A 17,204-nucleotide genomic window follows, 5' to 3' on the forward strand; every position below is an offset into this window, starting at 1 on the left:
GCTGGCGTGCTCGCTTTCACGTATAGTGTGAATACGGCCACACATGTTCTATCCAAAAATCAAGTTCGAATTTCATCTTATTATGGATCCATTACAGTTGCGACCTTCTCGTGGCGATGGGAATGCCCGAGTCGACACTGTTCCCGCAAATGCGATGCATCAGACACCACGACTTGACCCGATTAGCAAAAGCGACCAAGTGACCGTCTTGTAAGTATCGTCTCACCGCACGCACATCGTGAGTGAAAGCTCTAGACATTGAGCTCTTTATCTTCTGTGAGTTGGCTGGACGCCTCGATGGCAATGCAGACATCGCCAGCGCCTGCAAAAGAGACGATTCCATCAGAAACGTGATTGGCGAGCTCGGGTAGGCTATCGAGGTTGAGGATGCAGCGAAGGTTGCAATGCAATGCATGCTGGCACATGGTGACGGATCCATAGATGATAGATGAAACCTCGGAACTCGAAGAATATAACCCGCTATTGGTAGAGCAGGTTGGGTTGGTTCCACAAAATGCAGGGATTCCAAGAGTCTGGGACTGGGAGACCAATGGATCCATGACTCGTAAAGTACCTTACCTATAGGCTTACAATACACTAGCCTTCTCGGCTCCAAGGTACTCCGTTAAGGTAATACTGATTGATTTCAGCCCTGCAATCAGAGTTTGCGTGATTTACTCCCCCCTACACACACCATACCCAAGGTACCGTTAAAAAATACACGTTTCACACGTAATTTAGTGTTGCTCTCGATCTTCGTCTTGTGAGACGATCGAGACTTAGCAGAAGCACTGCTTTGGTCACCTTGTCGCCAACGGCATCAAGCATGACATTTGCTCACCTTTCCAAAGAGATCATCATAGGCTTCCGGTGCCGCTGCTAGTAGTGACTATGGAGGGCACGAAAGCTCCCTCTCTCCAGTTCACAGGAGACTTGCTTCCACACCTCGTTGACAAGCGCGCCTCATTGACACCTGATACTATCTATTCAGAGTATCCAGTCTCGACCTTGACTTATGATGAGGGCTACCGCAAAATCACCTACAAAGACTTCGCGAATGCTATCAACGCCGCCGCCGCATGGCTGGTCGATACCCTCGGTCCTGGCAAGGACTTCGAAACTCTCGCATACATAGGACCCAATGATATAAGATATCCTGCCCTCATCCTCGGGGCTGTCAAGGCTGGGTATAAGGTGTGACCGACCATTACTCACGAGCTCATTCAAGCTGGCGGTGCTGACCCAACAGTTGTTTCTCACATCACCCCGCAACAGCTTAGCCGCTCAATTCGCTCTCTTCGGCACACTGAAGTGCAAAACCCTGCTCTCACCGGACCCGCGACCGCCAGCTGTTACTGCTATTAGTGACCATCAGGACTTTCACATCGTTGAAGTTCCTAGCGTCTCGCACCTCCTCAATATCCAGCACCATCACTTCGCATTTGACAAGTCTTGGCCAGAAGCTCAATCGGAGCCTTTGTTTGTTGTACACACATCTGGCTCCACTGGCATGCCTAAGCCTCTAGTCTTCACTCATGCCGCGGCAGCTGCTAATACTAAGATGATGTCACTGGATCCGCCAGTTGACTACGAAAGTCAAGACCGGGTGTATCAAGGCAAGAGAGTCTTCATTGCTTTCCCACCTTTCCACGTAAGTCCACGAACATCAGCGATAGCCTTGTGGGTCTTGGCTAAGGTTAATATTCAAGGGAGCATACCTTGCCAGTCATCTCTTCAACTCCGTCACCTTTGGGACAGTGATGATAGCTCCTACATCGGGCGCTATTCTTTCAGGTGAAGGGCTTGTCGAAAGTTTGAAAAAGACTCCTGCAGACGTCGCCTTTCTCGTTCCCTCGATCGTCCAAGACCTAGCTCAGAATCAAGAACTTCTCGACTACTGCTCAAGACATCTAAGAGCAATCATCTACTGCGGAGGCGACCTTCCACAGATCATTGGCGATGTCGTAGCTTCAAGAATCAGGCTATTGAACCAATTTGGGGCGTCGGAGCTGGGTTTGACGCCTGCTATCATATCCTTGACTGATAGAGGCTCGGAGGACTGGAAGTATACTCAGTTCCATCCACAACTTGGTCTGGAGTTACGTCCAGTTTCAGATGAGATCTATGAGCTATATGCGGTCCGTAACCCGGAAAAGATAGACAAGCAGCCAACTTTTACTATCTTCCCTAACGCGCAAGAGTACACCAGCCGCGATCTTTTCGTTCGTCATCCATCAAGATCAGACCTTTGGAAGTGGCAGTCAAGGGCTGACGATATTATCGTCTTTCTGAATGGCGAGAAAACGAACCCGATCTCGATGGAGCAGCATATCGTATCACGTAATTCGGACATCTCCGCAGCGTGAGTTGTCGGTGCACGACGTTTCCAGGCGTCTTTGCTAATAGAACCAATCGCTACTACCAAATCACTGGAACCAGCTGAGCGCGCTGCTTTCATCGAGAAAATCTGGCCTACCGTTGAGGAGTCCAACAAGGATGCTCCATCTCATGCTCGCCTTATGAAGTCCCATGTCTTGTTTACGCAGCCGCAAAAACCAATGTTGCGCGCCGGGAAGGGCACAGTCCAAAGATCTGGAACGCTTGTATTGTATGCGAGCGAGATTGACGCCCTTTACAGAGATGCAGACATGATGTCTACCAACTCGGAAGGCGAAATTGAAGACCCAAGAGGCACCCTGAATGAAGTGACCGTATCGAAGTGCGTCAGACAGAGTGTCCTATCGACCGTGGAGTGGCCGAGCCTTGACGAAGCAGCAAATTTCTTCGCACTTGGTATGGACTCATTACAGGCCCTGGTTTTGGTTCGTAAGTTGAGGCAAAGCCTGGCCATGCACATTATTGCACTCAGTACTGTATATACCAATCCTTCAGTCCTGACCCTCACGGCTGCAATCTTGCACCTCTTGGATCAACACCAGACCTCAGAGGCCTCCCAAGAACAGGCGCGAACAAAGAAGCGCAATGATATGATTCAAGAATACAAGACACTGATCGACAAACGATTGCTGCCTAAATTCGATGTCAAATCCAACGTCCCTCCGAATCAGGAACAGGAGACTGTAATTCTCACAGGCTCCACGGGAACCTTGGGTTCGTACATTCTGGATGCACTACTACAAATTCCGACCGTTGCGCACATATACTGCTTGAATAGAGCGGAGGATGGCTTGTCAGTACAGATGAAAAAGAACCGGCTTCTTGGGCTGCAGCATCCTCCAAGTAACAAACGAATTTCTTTCTTGACGGTAGATCTAAGCCAAAAGAATTTCAACCTGACAAAAGCACAATACGACGAAATAGGATTGACAGCCACGCTCGTGATCCATAATGCGTGGACGGTGAACTTCAACCTTTCTCTTTCCTTTTTCAAACCTCAGCTTGACAATCTCGTTGGTCTCCTTGCTTTTGCCAACACCTCTGCAGGATCGGCACGATTTTTCTACATATCATCAATCAGTTCAGTGATATCAAATCGCTCAACGTCTGGAAAGGCTCTGGAGAAGCCTATCACAGCAGACACTGCACCCGGTCCGAATGGATACTCAGAGAGCAAGTATGTCGCTGAGCAGATTATCGACTACGCAGCGCAAACGGTATCCTCTGGCCCCTCGATCGCTTTCAGCCGTGTGGGGCAGATAGCTGGAGCTGCGAATCACTCTGGCATGTGGAACAAGGATGAATGGTTTCCAAGCATGATTATCAGCTCCGTCCAAATAGGTGGCCTCCCGGACTCACTTGGCTCAACCTTCGATCGGATCGACTGGATACCAATCGATTTACTCGCGGGTATTCTCGTAGAATTGGCACTAGTCAGAGGCCAGTCAGCGGCAAGTTGCACTGCGCCTGCGCACCAGGCGGACGTCTATCATCCTCTAAACCCACATACGACTACTTGGGCAGAGCTCCGAACCACCATCCTTTACGAGCTCGGCTCTCAGACGAAGAGGACAATGGAAATCGTACCGTTGCGTACGTGGATCGCTAAAGTGCGCAAGGCAGCGGAGTCCACAGTCGACCGCAGCGAGCACGCTGACGACGTGAGCCTCGAGGCCGCGCTACGGAGTAACCCTGCAGCCAAACTCCTGGACTTCTTCGAACACCCCGCCGCGTCGGACAGAGTCCAGACTAACCGGTTGGACTTTTCCGAGACTTTGAAGCTGAGCAAAGCGATGCGAGGACTGGAGCCGATCAAGGATGAATGGGTACGGAAATGGATTCGTGAGTGGTTTGCGCCTGCGACGGACGGTGGCAGGGCATAAGCTAGAACACCACCATCCCGTTTGATCTCTCCCAGTTTTCCCGCTTTTCGGTTGACGTACAGAAGCGTCTTGACGATAGCGCTAATATAGGTCTTTGGAGAATTTCCTTTATCCTCCCACCCAGTGTTTCTGGTGGAATGCGCACTTTCGTACCTTCTCTTCATGCAATGGATTGCGAATATCAAAACATCATGAGCGAGCGGCCTCAATTCACACGATTCCGAGCTTTTCGTATGTTGTCAGGACCTCGATTTGGGACAGCCCAGAGGCGCTAATGGCATTAGTTTGTAAAGGAGTGTTGAGAGAATGGCGAGATATGCCTTGCTTGTTACAGCATCCGTCTGCTGTTTCAAATCTAGGGGCAAGGGCGCCGTGGTTGGATCTGAGCCGAGGCTTTCCAATTTTTCAAGCCGGTGACTTGGGCGGCAGGGGATGCTCGAAGATGACACTCATCAATGGGGCTTTTTGAGTCAAGCGGTAATGCGCTCACGTCGTGTTGAGGGGAGTATTATTTGGGAAAGGTCGGGTTGGCGTCAAGGTCGATCCAATCAGACTGAAAAGCATAACAAAGGAGAAAATCTTCCATGCTAGCATTCTGTGAAAGCAGATCCCTTTGAATGCTGACCTTCGTGAATCCCAAAACTCAGAATTGCACAAATACGGTACCCTAATGCAAGGGAATACTGCGGCGCGACTCTGAAAATCTTCAGTGCTTGCATAACATCTCAGCTTTTCTGAGTTTGTCGGTCTTCTAGGCGGTTTTAACAGTGTGCGGACTTGCGAGTTGATGTGTTCAACACGCGTGAGCTTCCCTGTATTCCTGTTACGCAGCCGATAGCGGGATCGCTGGACTGGAGGAAGGAGTCCCGGACGAGGTGCATATACTTACCATCTACTCACCCCTGCCGAACTTTTTTTCACCCCTGCCGAGCTGTAAGCCCGTCAATACGTATCACGTGACTGTTTCGATTTTCCGAGCCGGAAAGGCAACAGCTCACGCACTTCATAGGGCGCGATCGTGGATCTCCCGGGCTCGCGCGACACGGATGGGGGCCCCCGGTCATGGCTTGGCAAAATGAGAGGCTTGGCGATGCTAGCTTGCCGGATCATTGGGCCTTGATCAGATCATCAAATACCCTCTGAAAGCTGATGCTGTTGCATAAAACATTTGGGTCCCTTGTTGGGCCATACATCCAGTGAACGGCTTCAATGACCAGAACTCTCTCCAGTTGGCACCATGCCGTGCGGCGCCAGCTCAGCTCCTGCCACAAAGGCAACGAGATGCTCAACCGCTGAGAGAGTCAGATCCTGAAACCACCATGGACGTCTCCGCAGACCACACAGTCGACCGAGATACGCCCTCATTCTCATCCGTTTCCAGTCATGCCCGCTCCGGAGCAGCAACAGCCCGCACCTACTACGACTCCCATGACGCCGACACCTTCTACCGCACCATCTGGGGCGGCTCCACCATCAACATCGGCCCCTACGACTCCCCCAACGATCCCATCCCCGCGGCGTCCCACCGCACAATCGAACGCATGGCCGCCCTCCTCGCGCCCATAACCCGCGCAACGCGCATCCTCGACCTGGGCTCCGGCTACGGCGGCGCCGCGCGCTACCTCGCCAGGACGTACGGGTGCAATGTTTGCTGTGTGAACGTTAGCGAGGTGGAGAATGAGCGGAGTAGGGAAATGGTAGAGGAGGAGGGGTTGGGGCGGTTGGTCGGTGTGCGTGAGGGGTGTTTTGAGGATTTGGGTATGTTGCCGCGGGGGGGGGTTGATGTCGTGTGGAGCCAGGATGCGTTGCTGCACTCGGGGGATAGGGAAGCTGTGGTAAGAGAGGTTGATAGGGTATTGGTGAAGGATGGAGGGTTGGTCGTGTTCACGGATCCGATGGTCGCTGTAGGTGTAGATCAGAGAGAGAGATAGGTTCGATATTGAAACGCCTGAAGCTTCAGAGTCTGGGCGATGTGGAGTCTTATAGGCGGTGGTTTGAGGAGGCTGGGTTTGTGGATGTAGGGTTTGTCGATTTGACTCGGGATATGGAGGTGCATTATGGGAGGGTTTTGAGGGAGATGGAGAGCAGAGAAAGGGAATTGAAGGGCGATATATCGGATGATTATGTGGGAAACATGAAGGTTGGGTTGAGGAACTGGGTCGAGGGTGCTAGGAGTGGGAGGCTTTGTTGGGGTATACTGCAATTCCACCGATGAACAGGCCTTGTAACTTGTGTTCTCATATGGATATCTCGCCAGCCTTCATGAAGGCGTGAAGTGGCGCTATTACCCATCATAAAGCCTTGTCCGGACGTTTTGCCCCGGTCCCTGAGGCATCGTCCTCATGGACTGATATATGAACGAGTTGAGCCTTTTCTGCCGACGGGAAGAGATTCCTAGTAGCAGATCACGGGCTTACAGAAGCAGATGTGGTATGCATGCTGCCGGGGGTGTTGCATCGTATGGTGTGTTGTATGAGAGCTTTGCATCGACAAGTCCTGCGGGAGGAGAGTCTGGATGTCAGGCAGAGATCGAGGAATAGGATTTTGAGGTAAAGTATATAGCAGTCGATGTCACATTGAGACTTGTCAGCAAGTAGCTGGGACAGGCAAACATCACTATTGGGGGCTTTCCCTGGGCGATTGATTCAATGGCAGCGACAAGGCTCCAAAGAACATAATGATATATGAACTACCAACCAACGCCTGCCAAACCATCGCTTCCCATATCAGATGACAAGCCCTGACTGTTCCTGTACCATATCAACTTTCGATTCCTTGGCCATCAAGGCGGTCCAACCATGTCACAGCGTCCTCGATTCCTCATGGCTCTCCACTCAAGCCGCAGCCACCTGCTCCACCTCGACCTTCGGCATCGCAGCCGCAGTTCCTCCAAGGTCGGTGCTCTTGGCCTTGGGGTTCTTGGTGTAGTAATTTGAGATGGCCGATTTGATTGCGTCTTCAGCCAGCATAGAGCAGTGCACTGTATCCCCAAGTCAGCCTTATCATTCTTGAGACTTCCAATTGTCTTTCCGATGACGACCGGTGAACGTACGCTTCACAGGCGGCAAACACAACTCCCTAGCGATTTCCGTATTCCTGACCTTCCCGGCATCCTCCAACGTCATTCCTCTCACCAGTTCCGTAAGGTAACTAGAACTCGCAATCGCTGATCCACACCCGAATGTCTTGAACTTTACGTCGGATATGGTATTGGTGGTAGGATCGACTTGAATCTGGAGCTTCATCACGTCCCCGCAGGCTGGTGCGCCAACAAGGCCTGTACCCACGTCCTGGGCATTCTTGTCCATTTTCCCGACATTGCGGGGCGCGGAGTAGTGGTCTAGGAGTAAGTGGATGTCAGCAGAGTGTGTGTGAATTGTGGTAGTAGAGGCGGGGTAGGAGAATGGTTGTAGGTTTCTGGGGCGGCGCAAGTGGTGCATAAGCGGCAGAGCAGATGAGGGAAGGGTGGCTTATCTTTCTCATGGTAGCTTCGTTTCGCTGTTATTGATGCTGGTGCAGCGATGCGTGCTTGTGAATTGATGGCTGGTCGAATGGATGATGAGAGCGCTCTGCTGGCGCGAGGCGCGGTTGCAATGACTCTTCTGAGCATTGCGACTGTAGGTGTGAGGAGGCAGCGAATGTGGACTGAATCAGGATTGAGGATTGAGAATCGTGGTACGTAGTATGGTGGTTGATGAAGCTCAAGTAGAGCGATGAACTCATAATTTGAAGGAAGATCCGCGATTTTGCCACTAATTAAATGTCACGTGATTGAAGGATTGGAGAGCCAATCAGGATATTCATATGGGAGAGTCATTTCCATAGCATTCTTCGCAAACATCTTCTGCATTCGTCTTCTTGTCTAATCTATGCAACTGCGAGCATAGATCACAATACGCCAGTGCTATGCATTTCGCTGGAAACATCGCTCATGCACGCTCATAAAGACATTATCCGCCATTTTCATTAACCCTCGAGATGATTGTGTAAACATCGGCTGTGACTGAGGGGAGCTTCGAGCGCTCACAGATCAGCCATCATATCCTCATCATGCTCATAAGCATCACCGCTATGCGCCATCCAGGGGCCCTCGTCCATGCCACCCTCTAGATCGTTCAGGCGTGTCTTTTTCGCTTTCTTGGCCTCCGCAATGTAGTCTTTGTTGAGACTCAGCTTTCGGTCAGCTTCACGAATGTGCTCCATGAGTGACTTGATCTTTCGGGTTTGTTTCTCCAAGTGTTGGTGCTGCTGCTCTTCTGTACGAGACAGTGGCCCGCTTGCAGAATCCGAAAATCGTAAGATCCAGGAAGCTGGATCATTCGATGGTTGAGTTATGGTAGCGTTCAAAACGCCAGTAGAAATGAGGTGGATCACGTAGTCTCCAGTGCCAGCATAGTCGTTGGGATCGGGTGACGTGCGACGTGCGATGTCAGCTACCGTCAATGCGGCAAAGGTCTTTCCAAGCTGTACAACGGAAAATTGGCGGAAGGCATCGATCACTTGTACTATGAGGCCACGGTTGAAGTCCTGGTGATTGTCAGTGAGCAGTCGAGAAAGGAGCTCTGTGCTCGCGTGGGTACAAGATGACTGACTGGAGCCCACCACGCTTCACCAGCAGTAGCTTCAGCGATGAGTCTCTGGTCAGACTCCTCGTTGAGGATACCATCTTTGAAAACCTCGGCCAGTCCATCATAAGCCTTGCAAATTGCGTGATACTGCTTTGTAGCCTGTTGACTTAATGTTTTCGGCAAGTCCAATGGCTGCGGATGAAACTATCAGAAAGAGCTTTGGTAATGCTTTTCGGGTACATGTATCACTTACATGTCCTTTGTAGAGTAGGCTGACGAGCACCCACTTCTTGTAGGCATCCACTTGGATCTTACTGACATTACTGAGCACAGGCGACATAATGACGATTTCGAGGAAGAGAAGTGCTCGCTTCCATTTCTTCAAGCCCATGTATATCATGGCACCGTAAAGGAAGTAGAGTAGGTGATGTCGGTACTCCAACTTAGCTGATAAGCCCGAGTCTGGTGTGATGAAGGTCGAACTGGAGTCGTGATGTGAAGAGAGGTGAGGAAACATGCTGTTCTCAGCTAGTTTGTTTGTGGTAGGTGGGAAGTGGAAGATGTTGTGGTCTAGTACGGGCAACGCTGCGGTGTAAGCACGTGCTTCGAGGCATAAGCGGGCAAAGGTGGTATGTGACGATGTGAAGGTGGAGCTTGACTCGTCCACGCGCAGTATGGCGGACCTAATAGGAGGGATAGCTGCCCAAGGCTTGAAAATGTCATTAGGCGCATATTCAGTTATGTTTCGCAGACTGAGAGCTTACTTGTGACACTCGCTCCGCTTTTATTGCCGTAACATCTATGAGCCGCCGAAGCTCAGTGCCTGCGTATCTTATTTGACGCTCATCAAAGCGTTCCATGAAGTCCAACATCTTCTGCCATAGTGCTGATCCTGGATGGAATGTATCTGATATTGAGCCCGACTTCTGCTTGCCAGCGGAGCCACCGATGTGAGCGAGTAATGTGTAGAGGTAGGGGAGCGTGTTTTTCGAGGGATCGATGATCTGTGCACCAGTATGATGTCAGTCAGAACTCCAGGCAAGCTCTCATCCCCGACGATGTTATACGTACATCTAGAAGATCGCCGCCTCCAGGGACTCCCGAGATGAGCTTGCTTGCAGGTATTGTGTTGATGTGCTGAACCAAGTTCTTGATGTGTTTGTCGTATTCTGAATCTGATATTGGTTTGGCAGGTTCTGGATGAGGAGGGAAGGAGAGAAGCTGAGGGAGGAGTGCGTCCATGTTGAGTAGTAGTTGCCTTTGTGCCCTGGATCTTTAAAGTCTTGCGGGGACGATTGTTTGGGCAATGCTGAAGCACCATTAGGAACTACCTAAGGGATGATGTACCAAGTTATTCTTCTGATGAGTAGTAAGATGAAGATCACCCAAAGCGCGAAGAAAAAGCGGGAGTAAGCGAGACTTAGGTCACTTTGATCTAGGGCATAGAGGAATAACCCTGTCGACAGTTGAATAATGGTTCCAACCAGCCAAACCACTACCAAGTCGTGCGAACCAGGATTGCTGTCTGGTCCCATTTTGTTGTTGTGAAGTTGTGAAGTTGTGAAGTTGTGTTTTTAATTGTGAAGGGCCTCACAAGGACATTTTTTTGTACTAGGCAACGGTGCTAGCGAGGATTGTTACTTGCAAAAGGACCCTAGTAGTCGACTGCTCTAGTTCAACAGTACACTAAGGCAGACTCTCTTTCCTTGCACGCTGCATTTGTTATATGTCTCTCAGTGATCGGTGTTTCTCTAGTATTCTAGGCTGGTGTCCTTCGTGGAAATGTCGTTGACAGACTCATCTCCGCTGGAAGTCGCTAAAGCAGCCTCAATCTCTTCTCGAAACCTAGCCATACTATCAACCGAAGCTCGGAATGATGCCTTGACAGCTATACATGGGGCTTTGCAAGAGACAAAAGATATAATTCTAGCAGCCAACGCAAAGGACCTGGAGTTGGCAACGAAGGCAGCCGAAGATGGGGAACTGAGTCAGAGCGTGCTGAAGAGGCTGGACCTGGGGAGGAAAGGCAAATGGGAAGACATGCTGCAGGGCGTACTGGACGTTCGAGACCTTGAAGATCCTGGTGAGGGGTTTCTATGAAGTGCGGTATACGGAGGCTGATGGATCGTACGGAGGGTCTTACAGAACCATGCACCACAGTAGACGGCGGAGAAGATTCTCTGATTCTGTGACGCATGGGTTCTGTGAGATGTGTACGACACAGTCAATAAGATCACTCTAAGAACAAGATTGGATGACGGCCTTGAGTTGCAAAGATTTACATGCCCGATTGGAGTTCTGTTGATCATTTTTGAGGCACGTCCGGAAGTCATCGCCAATATAGCTTCTCTAGCTATCAAATCTGGAAACGCAGCTGTTCTCAAAGGTACTTACATACATGAAAGCACATGGTACCAGCACTGACAACTCAGGCGGCAAGGAAACCACTCTCTCCTTCCGCGCCATCTCTACGACCATCTCCAACGCCTTGACCAACACCCTAGTCCCTAACGCCTCGATCCAACTCGTCACTGCTCGAGACGTTATAGCTTCCCTTCTTGACCTCGATAAGCATATCGATCTGGTCATACCGCGTGGTTCCAACGAGCTGGTCCGGTACATCAAGGACAACACCCGCATTCCCGTCCTTGGTCATGCGGATGGCATTTGCAGTACATACATTCACAAGGATGCGGATCCGGAGATGGCAGTTAAGATTCTAGTTGATGCTAAGCTGGGCTATCCAGCAGCTTGTAACGCAGTCGAGACATTACTTGTCGACGAAGCCGCCCTATCCACCATTCTCCCGGCCGTAGCATCAGCTCTTCTCGAGAAAGGCGTCTCTCTTCGCTGCGATGCCGAATCCAAAAGCGCACTCGCAGCTTCTCTCCCGAAGAACGAATCAACAATCCTTCAAGACGCTACGGAAGAAGACTACACAACCGAGTTCCTCGCTCCGATCCTCGCCATCAAAACCATCCCCACGCCCCCCGACGCTTCCGCCAGCACCTCCTGCAGTCTCGCAATCGCCCACATCAACGCCCACTCCTCAAAGCACACCGACGCCATCCTGACCTCTTCCCCAGAGATAGCAAATCAGTTCCAATCCGGCGTGGATTCGGCCTGCGTTTTCTGGAATACGAGCACGAGGATGGCGGATGGTATGAGATTTGGTTTCGGCACCGAGGTGGGCATTAGCACGAATAAAATCCACGCGAGGGGACCGGTGGGGCTGGAGGGTTTGATGATTTATAAGTATCGCATCAATGGGTGTGGGCAGGTTGCGGGTGATTACGGGGAGGGGGGAAAGAGGTGGAGGCATGAGCGGTTGCCGTTGGATGGGTGAAGGAATCAGCATCAAAGTGTTTTACGAATTAGGAGTTCCGGCTCCGGAAAAGTGCTAAACGAAATATTGAAATCGTCCTTTTCAGCTTCCGTAGCCCTTGTCTCACAGCTCAACGTTGCGATTTGGAACATAGAGGTTTGGAATTTGTCCATTGCTAGCTGGGAAGCCATGACCTTTTGCAATTGCACTGACTGCTCCACTCGACCTTCCATCCCCAGCGAGGCCCGTAGCAAGCTGTCCACTCGTCCACCCATCCATTTGCAATCGAGCCTAGAGCACAGATAGCTGTCACATCGTAGCCACCATCTAGACCTTGAAACCCCTAGATCGTCTCCTTCCACGAGCACGCTCGAACTTCCTGCCCTTGCTCTCAACGTAGGGTTTCTGCATTGTTGCACAAGTCAGCCAACACGTTCTCAAGTCTCTGAGCGATTCCAAAGCCATCCGTAGGCCAGAGCAAGACTCACCTTCCCTTTGTGCGGCCCAAACCCAAAATGCTTCACCGCCTCCCTCGCATTCTTCGGTCCCCGCAACAGCAACGTGTTACTCCCCGTCGGCGCCCTGAGCGCCAATTGATCCATCGTCAAGCACTCCCCACCCGCCTTCTCGATCCTTGCTCTCGCGGTAGCCGTAAAGTGGAGGGCCGCAATGGTGAGTTTCTCGGGCACTTTCAGCAGGCGGGTGTCGTCAGTGATGGTACCGATGACGACGATGGTTTTCTCCGTTGGGGCGATTTTTTCGCGGGTGCCGCGGGAGGCGAGCATGCAGAGCCGGCTGAGGGAGAGTGGGGGACGGTTGGTGCGGGACATGAAAAGGCGGCGGAGAACGACTTTGTTGAAGTTTGAGTCGGTTTTGCCTGAATTATTGGTGTCAGAAAAGGTGCATGAGATTGTTGCATCTAGGATATAGAATTGAAGGGGGTGGAAGTATGGGATAGCTGAGGTAGGATAGGACGTACGAGCTAAGAAGCGGTAGAGTTTGACAAGCAGCTTAAGGTAGACATTGTCGCTCTTTGGCGCTTTGCGATGCGTGCTGCGCACATGATGCCTGTCGAGGTCAATACCTGTAGGATTGCAACTTGGTCAGCTTTCTTGTCTCCCATTTCAGTTGCAGGCCTAGAGATGGGCATCGTTGAAGCTCCCTTGGTTGCGTCCGAGATCAGGAGAGCATAAGCACTTGAAGCTGAAACGTTGAACAGAACTGATGGTATCGGAATGAGGGACTCACCCATCTTTGCAGTTGTTGATTGTGGATGGTTGTTGTCGATGCTGAAGATGAGCTCGAAGTGCGGATTTGTTACGCTTTCTGCTAGCGCGATATCTTTGCGTGGGCTCGCTTATTTGGCCCGCAGTAGGGCTGAATGTTCAGTGGTGATATGGAAAACACTTGATTTGCGATGCACGGCAGTCTAACGTTGATATCAGAGCGGCTACTTACTATTCATCTTGGTTATAGTTCAAATCTTCAATTCTGTGCTGTCTTCTCAAGGTTTTGCTGAAGAGCCCTATTTTACATGTATACTGGACCTATCTACTCTAGCATTACCTCTCCAAATGCAGGGGCCCTCATGAACAAAAGGCTTCCTGATCGTTTTAGACCAACACAACAAGCATGCTCCCAATGCCGCTCGATATCAATCCCAGATGCTGCCAGCCATGCTCGAAACAGTGCGCGAGATATTCGCATAAAAATCAAATCCTGAGTATCTTTATTGGGTATCTTCCCTCCGTAACGTGCATGATCGTATATCGATGACGTTCGCTATATTGGTGTAGCTGTAAATCCTTTAAGCATCGTCGTCTTCTCCCATGCGAACAAAGAAATCTCTAGTCACTTCAAAGCTCAAGAAGCTGCTGGCCATGCTTGGGGCGACCTTGAGCAGGTTTGGTACGATGCCCTTATAGAAACCACGGAAGCCCTCTTGAGAAGCGATAATTCTAATGGCGTCGAAGATCCCCTTGTATTTGTAGCCCATGCTTTTCATCTTGTTGATTTGAAACCTGCGGCGGAGAACATCACTGCCAAGGTCAGTCATCATCTTAAGGAGCGCGAAGAGAATGTCATACAGAGGGTACGTGCAAGTCTGAGCGATGGCTCCTGAAACGGCGCCTGCAAGGAGCTTTCGCCAATTTGATGGATTCTTGTCACCTTCAGGTGTCAAGTACTGCCTCAACCACTCGTAGGTCATGAAGTTCAGTCCGACCTAGATACGTCAGCCGAAGATACAATGAATTGTAACGGGGCGTAACCCACATATGGTGCAACACCAGCTACGGTCGGAATGTAGCCACCATATAAGGCCAGAATGCCCCCTTCGGTCTTATATACGTTGACCATTATCTTCCACATCCCAGGCATATTCTTCTTTTCGGCCTCTGAGAGCCCACTGAAATCTGCGGTCTGCACAGAAAGCCGAGTCCTCACGAGATCGAGCGGGTAGGTGAAGGTCACGGAGGTAATCCCTGCGAGCCCTCCGCACAAGAGGTTCTTCCACGGCGCTGTAGGGACACCTTGCTGAATTCCCGCGAACTGTTTCGCACATTGATTAACATGGCTCTGATACAGAAAAATTGGGCCGCAACGACAAATTTTGCCCTAGCTTGGCCTGCTTACCTTCTTGTAGAAATTGTAGCTCGAAAACTGCACAGCAGAATAGGGTATTATCCGTATGCAATTGGCGCCGTTACCTCGCATAAACCCTCTCCAGCCTTCGTCTCTCCACATCTTCATGAGACCTTGCCCGACAGGCAACTTGTATTCCGTCCTCCCAGCACTCTGTATTTGGAACAGAATCTTGAGGCGCTCGAGTGGTGACACAACCGTTCTGGAGACGGCTCCGGCTACACCCCCGGCCAGAAAAGCAGCGAGAACGGGCTGAGCGATTGTATGCCGTAACTGTATCATTCTTGACAGTGGAGGAGGACGGTGGGACTCCTGCCCTTCTACCCAAACCTTCTCGCCTTCTACCCTTGCCACGGGCGAAGGCGCTTTCCGATCGACACTCATCGCGAAAGACTCCCGAGTCCCAAACCCTCTCAACCTCGATGTGAAGCAAGGAATGTATGTATTATGCGGTGGTTCGATGAACTTTGAGGTTGTGACAAACTGCAGCGCAGACCTTGGGAGCTTCTCGCCAGGAAGTCATACAGGTGTGGCCGACGCGGCGAATATACAAACGACACTACCTCTTCGCGATCGAAAGCTGATTCCATGAAATGCAACTTGCTTTGAGCGTGTTTGAGTTGTTTTCAGTTCGTCCGTACGGAGCAGAAAGTACTTTAAGGTAGCCTTATTTTTGGTTCTGGGCCCCTTGAAAAGCTTGGTCCGTTTCGGGCTGTGCCCACGGATTGCAGCGATTGAAGAGAACGCCTTGAATTTCAAGCAGACTGTTGGGTAAGATATCAACCTATTAAGTCAGTACGTGCCTATCACTTGGAAGACACTGGGCGGATTCATAGGATTTTTTTCCTTGCAAAACGCAAGTATTCCACGTAATTGAATTTTCTGGAACGCTAACTCATCGTGCGCTAGCGTAGCGGAGCAACCTGTCGAGTGTTCGACGAATCTCGGCCGATTTCTGACTTCAACCTCTTCCATTGCACAGGCATCCAGAACATTGTTCAATCTTTCTCTGGCCAGCACTAAAAACTCACCTCATCCTCATCATGTCGCGAGGAGGTGGTACAACCCTCTACGTCACTGGCTTCGGTCATGGGACGCGAGCCCGTGATCTGGCCTACGAATTCGAACGGTACGCCTATAGTCCATACGAATCTCCCTTCCCTCGTCCTAGCCTACCCTCCAAAACCATCGATAGATCAGCACGATGCCCACTCATGTCTTCCCGTCTCCGTCTTGCGGCCGTCCCGTCGCCTCAGCCGCCCCGAGTTTAACACGCCTTTAGCTATGGACGCCTTGTGCGCTGCGACATCCCCGCTCCACGAAGCGCTGCAAGCAGACTGTATGTCCCCCAGGCATGGCACTGTGGCTGCCGCGAAGGTCATGTGCGTACTCACACGGCCAGCAGATTCGCTTTCGTCGAATACGAGAGTCGCCGTGATGCAGATGATGCCTATCATGAGATGCACAACAAGCGTCTCGGGCGTGACGATGTCTTGAAAATTGAGGTACGAAGCATCTAATCAATCCCCCTCTTTCGAGCAAAGCTAATCAGCAACTCAGTGGGCCCGTACGCCTCCTTCCGCATCCTGGCGGTTTGACTCCGGCCGTGACGCACGGGGTGGTGACCGTGGTCCAGGCAGTCGTCGTGATCGCTCTCCTCGTCGTCGATCGGCATCTCCACCTCGTCGTGGCCGAGGCGACTACTCTCCTCGCAAAGACGAGCGTCGTGAGCGCGACTACGATAGGCGTGACCGAGACCGCTCTCGAAGCCCAGACGATAGAGACCGCGAAATGAAGGATGTAGATCGTCGTCGCGACATTGAGGACGACCGTGACAATGCCAATGGAGATGACCGCAAAGGTAGCTTTACCCGTAGTGAAGGAATTGGAAAGTACACTGATCAATCTCTTCCAGTCGACGTGGGATCTCCCGTCCCTGCTCATGACGAGCTCGATACCGCCGAGTAGACAGCTTTCACAGACATGCCCTCAGAGATTCGTCAGTAGTGGTTTCGATCGCACCAAAGGTGTTCGGATCTAAGGCTTGTATGGCAACAAAAGTGTAGGCATGGGGTCTTTACATAGGTCAAGTATTGGGCTCTCATCTCCTTTTGCGTGGACCCCTCTGTCTTTCAACTCAAAAGCAAAGTATGCCGGAGTTTGGGTAGATTAAGAAGGCTTAATGGTTAGCAGCTCGATTCTACCTCTCGATCCGACGGCGGAGCTTCCGTATCCTGTACCATCGAGACGAACCCTTCCATAGACCCAGATCACCTCAACATAAGTTTGCTATACACTCCTGCCGCCGAACCTCCTCCCTTCCACCTACCGTAACCTCGCCGTCTACCTCCGCTCCTCGTCCTCGTCTTAACCCGCGTCCCTCCTTCT

General features: G+C 51.2%; 8 protein-coding genes across 8 annotated transcripts; 4 read left to right on the top strand and 4 right to left on the bottom strand.

Annotated features, from left to right (window-relative positions):
- Positions 1-891: 891 nt before the first annotated feature.
- On the top strand, positions 892-4,280 carry HO133_008197 (uncharacterized protein; the record flags this gene model as incomplete). The annotated part of the gene is made up of 4 exons (XM_037299065.1): positions 892-1,194; positions 1,250-1,651; positions 1,710-2,340; positions 2,407-4,280. The coding sequence occupies 4 exons, from the start codon at positions 892-894 to the stop codon at positions 4,278-4,280; spliced, it is 3,210 nt and encodes a 1,069-aa protein (XP_037156401.1).
- A 1,319-nt stretch (positions 4,281-5,599) lies between these two features.
- Positions 5,600-6,495, top strand: HO133_008198 (uncharacterized protein; the record flags this gene model as incomplete). The annotated part of the gene is made up of 2 exons (XM_037299066.1): positions 5,600-6,038; positions 6,212-6,495. 2 exons carry the CDS (start codon positions 5,600-5,602, stop codon positions 6,493-6,495), a joined length of 723 nt encoding a protein of 240 aa, XP_037156402.1.
- Positions 6,496-7,114: 619 nt separating this feature from the next.
- On the bottom strand, positions 7,115-7,588 carry HO133_008199 (uncharacterized protein; the record flags this gene model as incomplete). The annotated part of the gene is made up of 2 exons (XM_037299067.1): positions 7,115-7,260; positions 7,333-7,588. The coding sequence occupies 2 exons, from the start codon at positions 7,586-7,588 to the stop codon at positions 7,115-7,117; spliced, it is 402 nt and encodes a 133-aa protein (XP_037156403.1).
- Positions 7,589-8,303: 715 nt separating this feature from the next.
- HO133_008200 (uncharacterized protein) lies at positions 8,304-10,090 on the bottom strand (the record flags this gene model as incomplete). Its single annotated transcript, XM_037299068.1, has 5 exons — positions 8,304-8,807; positions 8,873-9,040; positions 9,102-9,557; positions 9,613-9,852; positions 9,920-10,090. The coding sequence occupies 5 exons, from the start codon at positions 10,088-10,090 to the stop codon at positions 8,304-8,306; spliced, it is 1,539 nt and encodes a 512-aa protein (XP_037156404.1).
- A 540-nt stretch (positions 10,091-10,630) lies between these two features.
- Positions 10,631-12,194, top strand: HO133_008201 (uncharacterized protein; the record flags this gene model as incomplete). Its single annotated transcript, XM_037299069.1, has 2 exons — positions 10,631-10,931; positions 11,281-12,194. The coding sequence occupies 2 exons, from the start codon at positions 10,631-10,633 to the stop codon at positions 12,192-12,194; spliced, it is 1,215 nt and encodes a 404-aa protein (XP_037156405.1).
- Positions 12,195-12,500: 306 nt separating this feature from the next.
- HO133_008202 (uncharacterized protein) lies at positions 12,501-13,425 on the bottom strand (the record flags this gene model as incomplete). Its single annotated transcript, XM_037299070.1, has 4 exons — positions 12,501-12,578; positions 12,662-13,050; positions 13,153-13,257; positions 13,422-13,425. The coding sequence occupies 4 exons, from the start codon at positions 13,423-13,425 to the stop codon at positions 12,501-12,503; spliced, it is 576 nt and encodes a 191-aa protein (XP_037156406.1).
- Positions 13,426-13,980: 555 nt separating this feature from the next.
- HO133_008203 (uncharacterized protein) lies at positions 13,981-15,098 on the bottom strand (the record flags this gene model as incomplete). The annotated part of the gene is made up of 4 exons (XM_037299071.1): positions 13,981-14,212; positions 14,261-14,397; positions 14,448-14,723; positions 14,808-15,098. 4 exons carry the CDS (start codon positions 15,096-15,098, stop codon positions 13,981-13,983), a joined length of 936 nt encoding a protein of 311 aa, XP_037156407.1.
- A 761-nt stretch (positions 15,099-15,859) lies between these two features.
- Positions 15,860-16,784, top strand: HO133_008204 (uncharacterized protein; the record flags this gene model as incomplete). The annotated part of the gene is made up of 5 exons (XM_037299072.1): positions 15,860-15,945; positions 16,099-16,155; positions 16,222-16,321; positions 16,377-16,677; positions 16,732-16,784. The coding sequence occupies 5 exons, from the start codon at positions 15,860-15,862 to the stop codon at positions 16,782-16,784; spliced, it is 597 nt and encodes a 198-aa protein (XP_037156408.1).
- Positions 16,785-17,204: the final 420 nt, after the last annotated feature.

The sequence above is a fragment of the Letharia lupina genome (genome assembly GCF_014066315.1).
Source record: "Letharia lupina isolate WasteWater1 chromosome Unknown contig_4, whole genome shotgun sequence".
NCBI classification, from domain to species: Eukaryota; Fungi; Ascomycota; class Lecanoromycetes; order Lecanorales; family Parmeliaceae; genus Letharia; species Letharia lupina.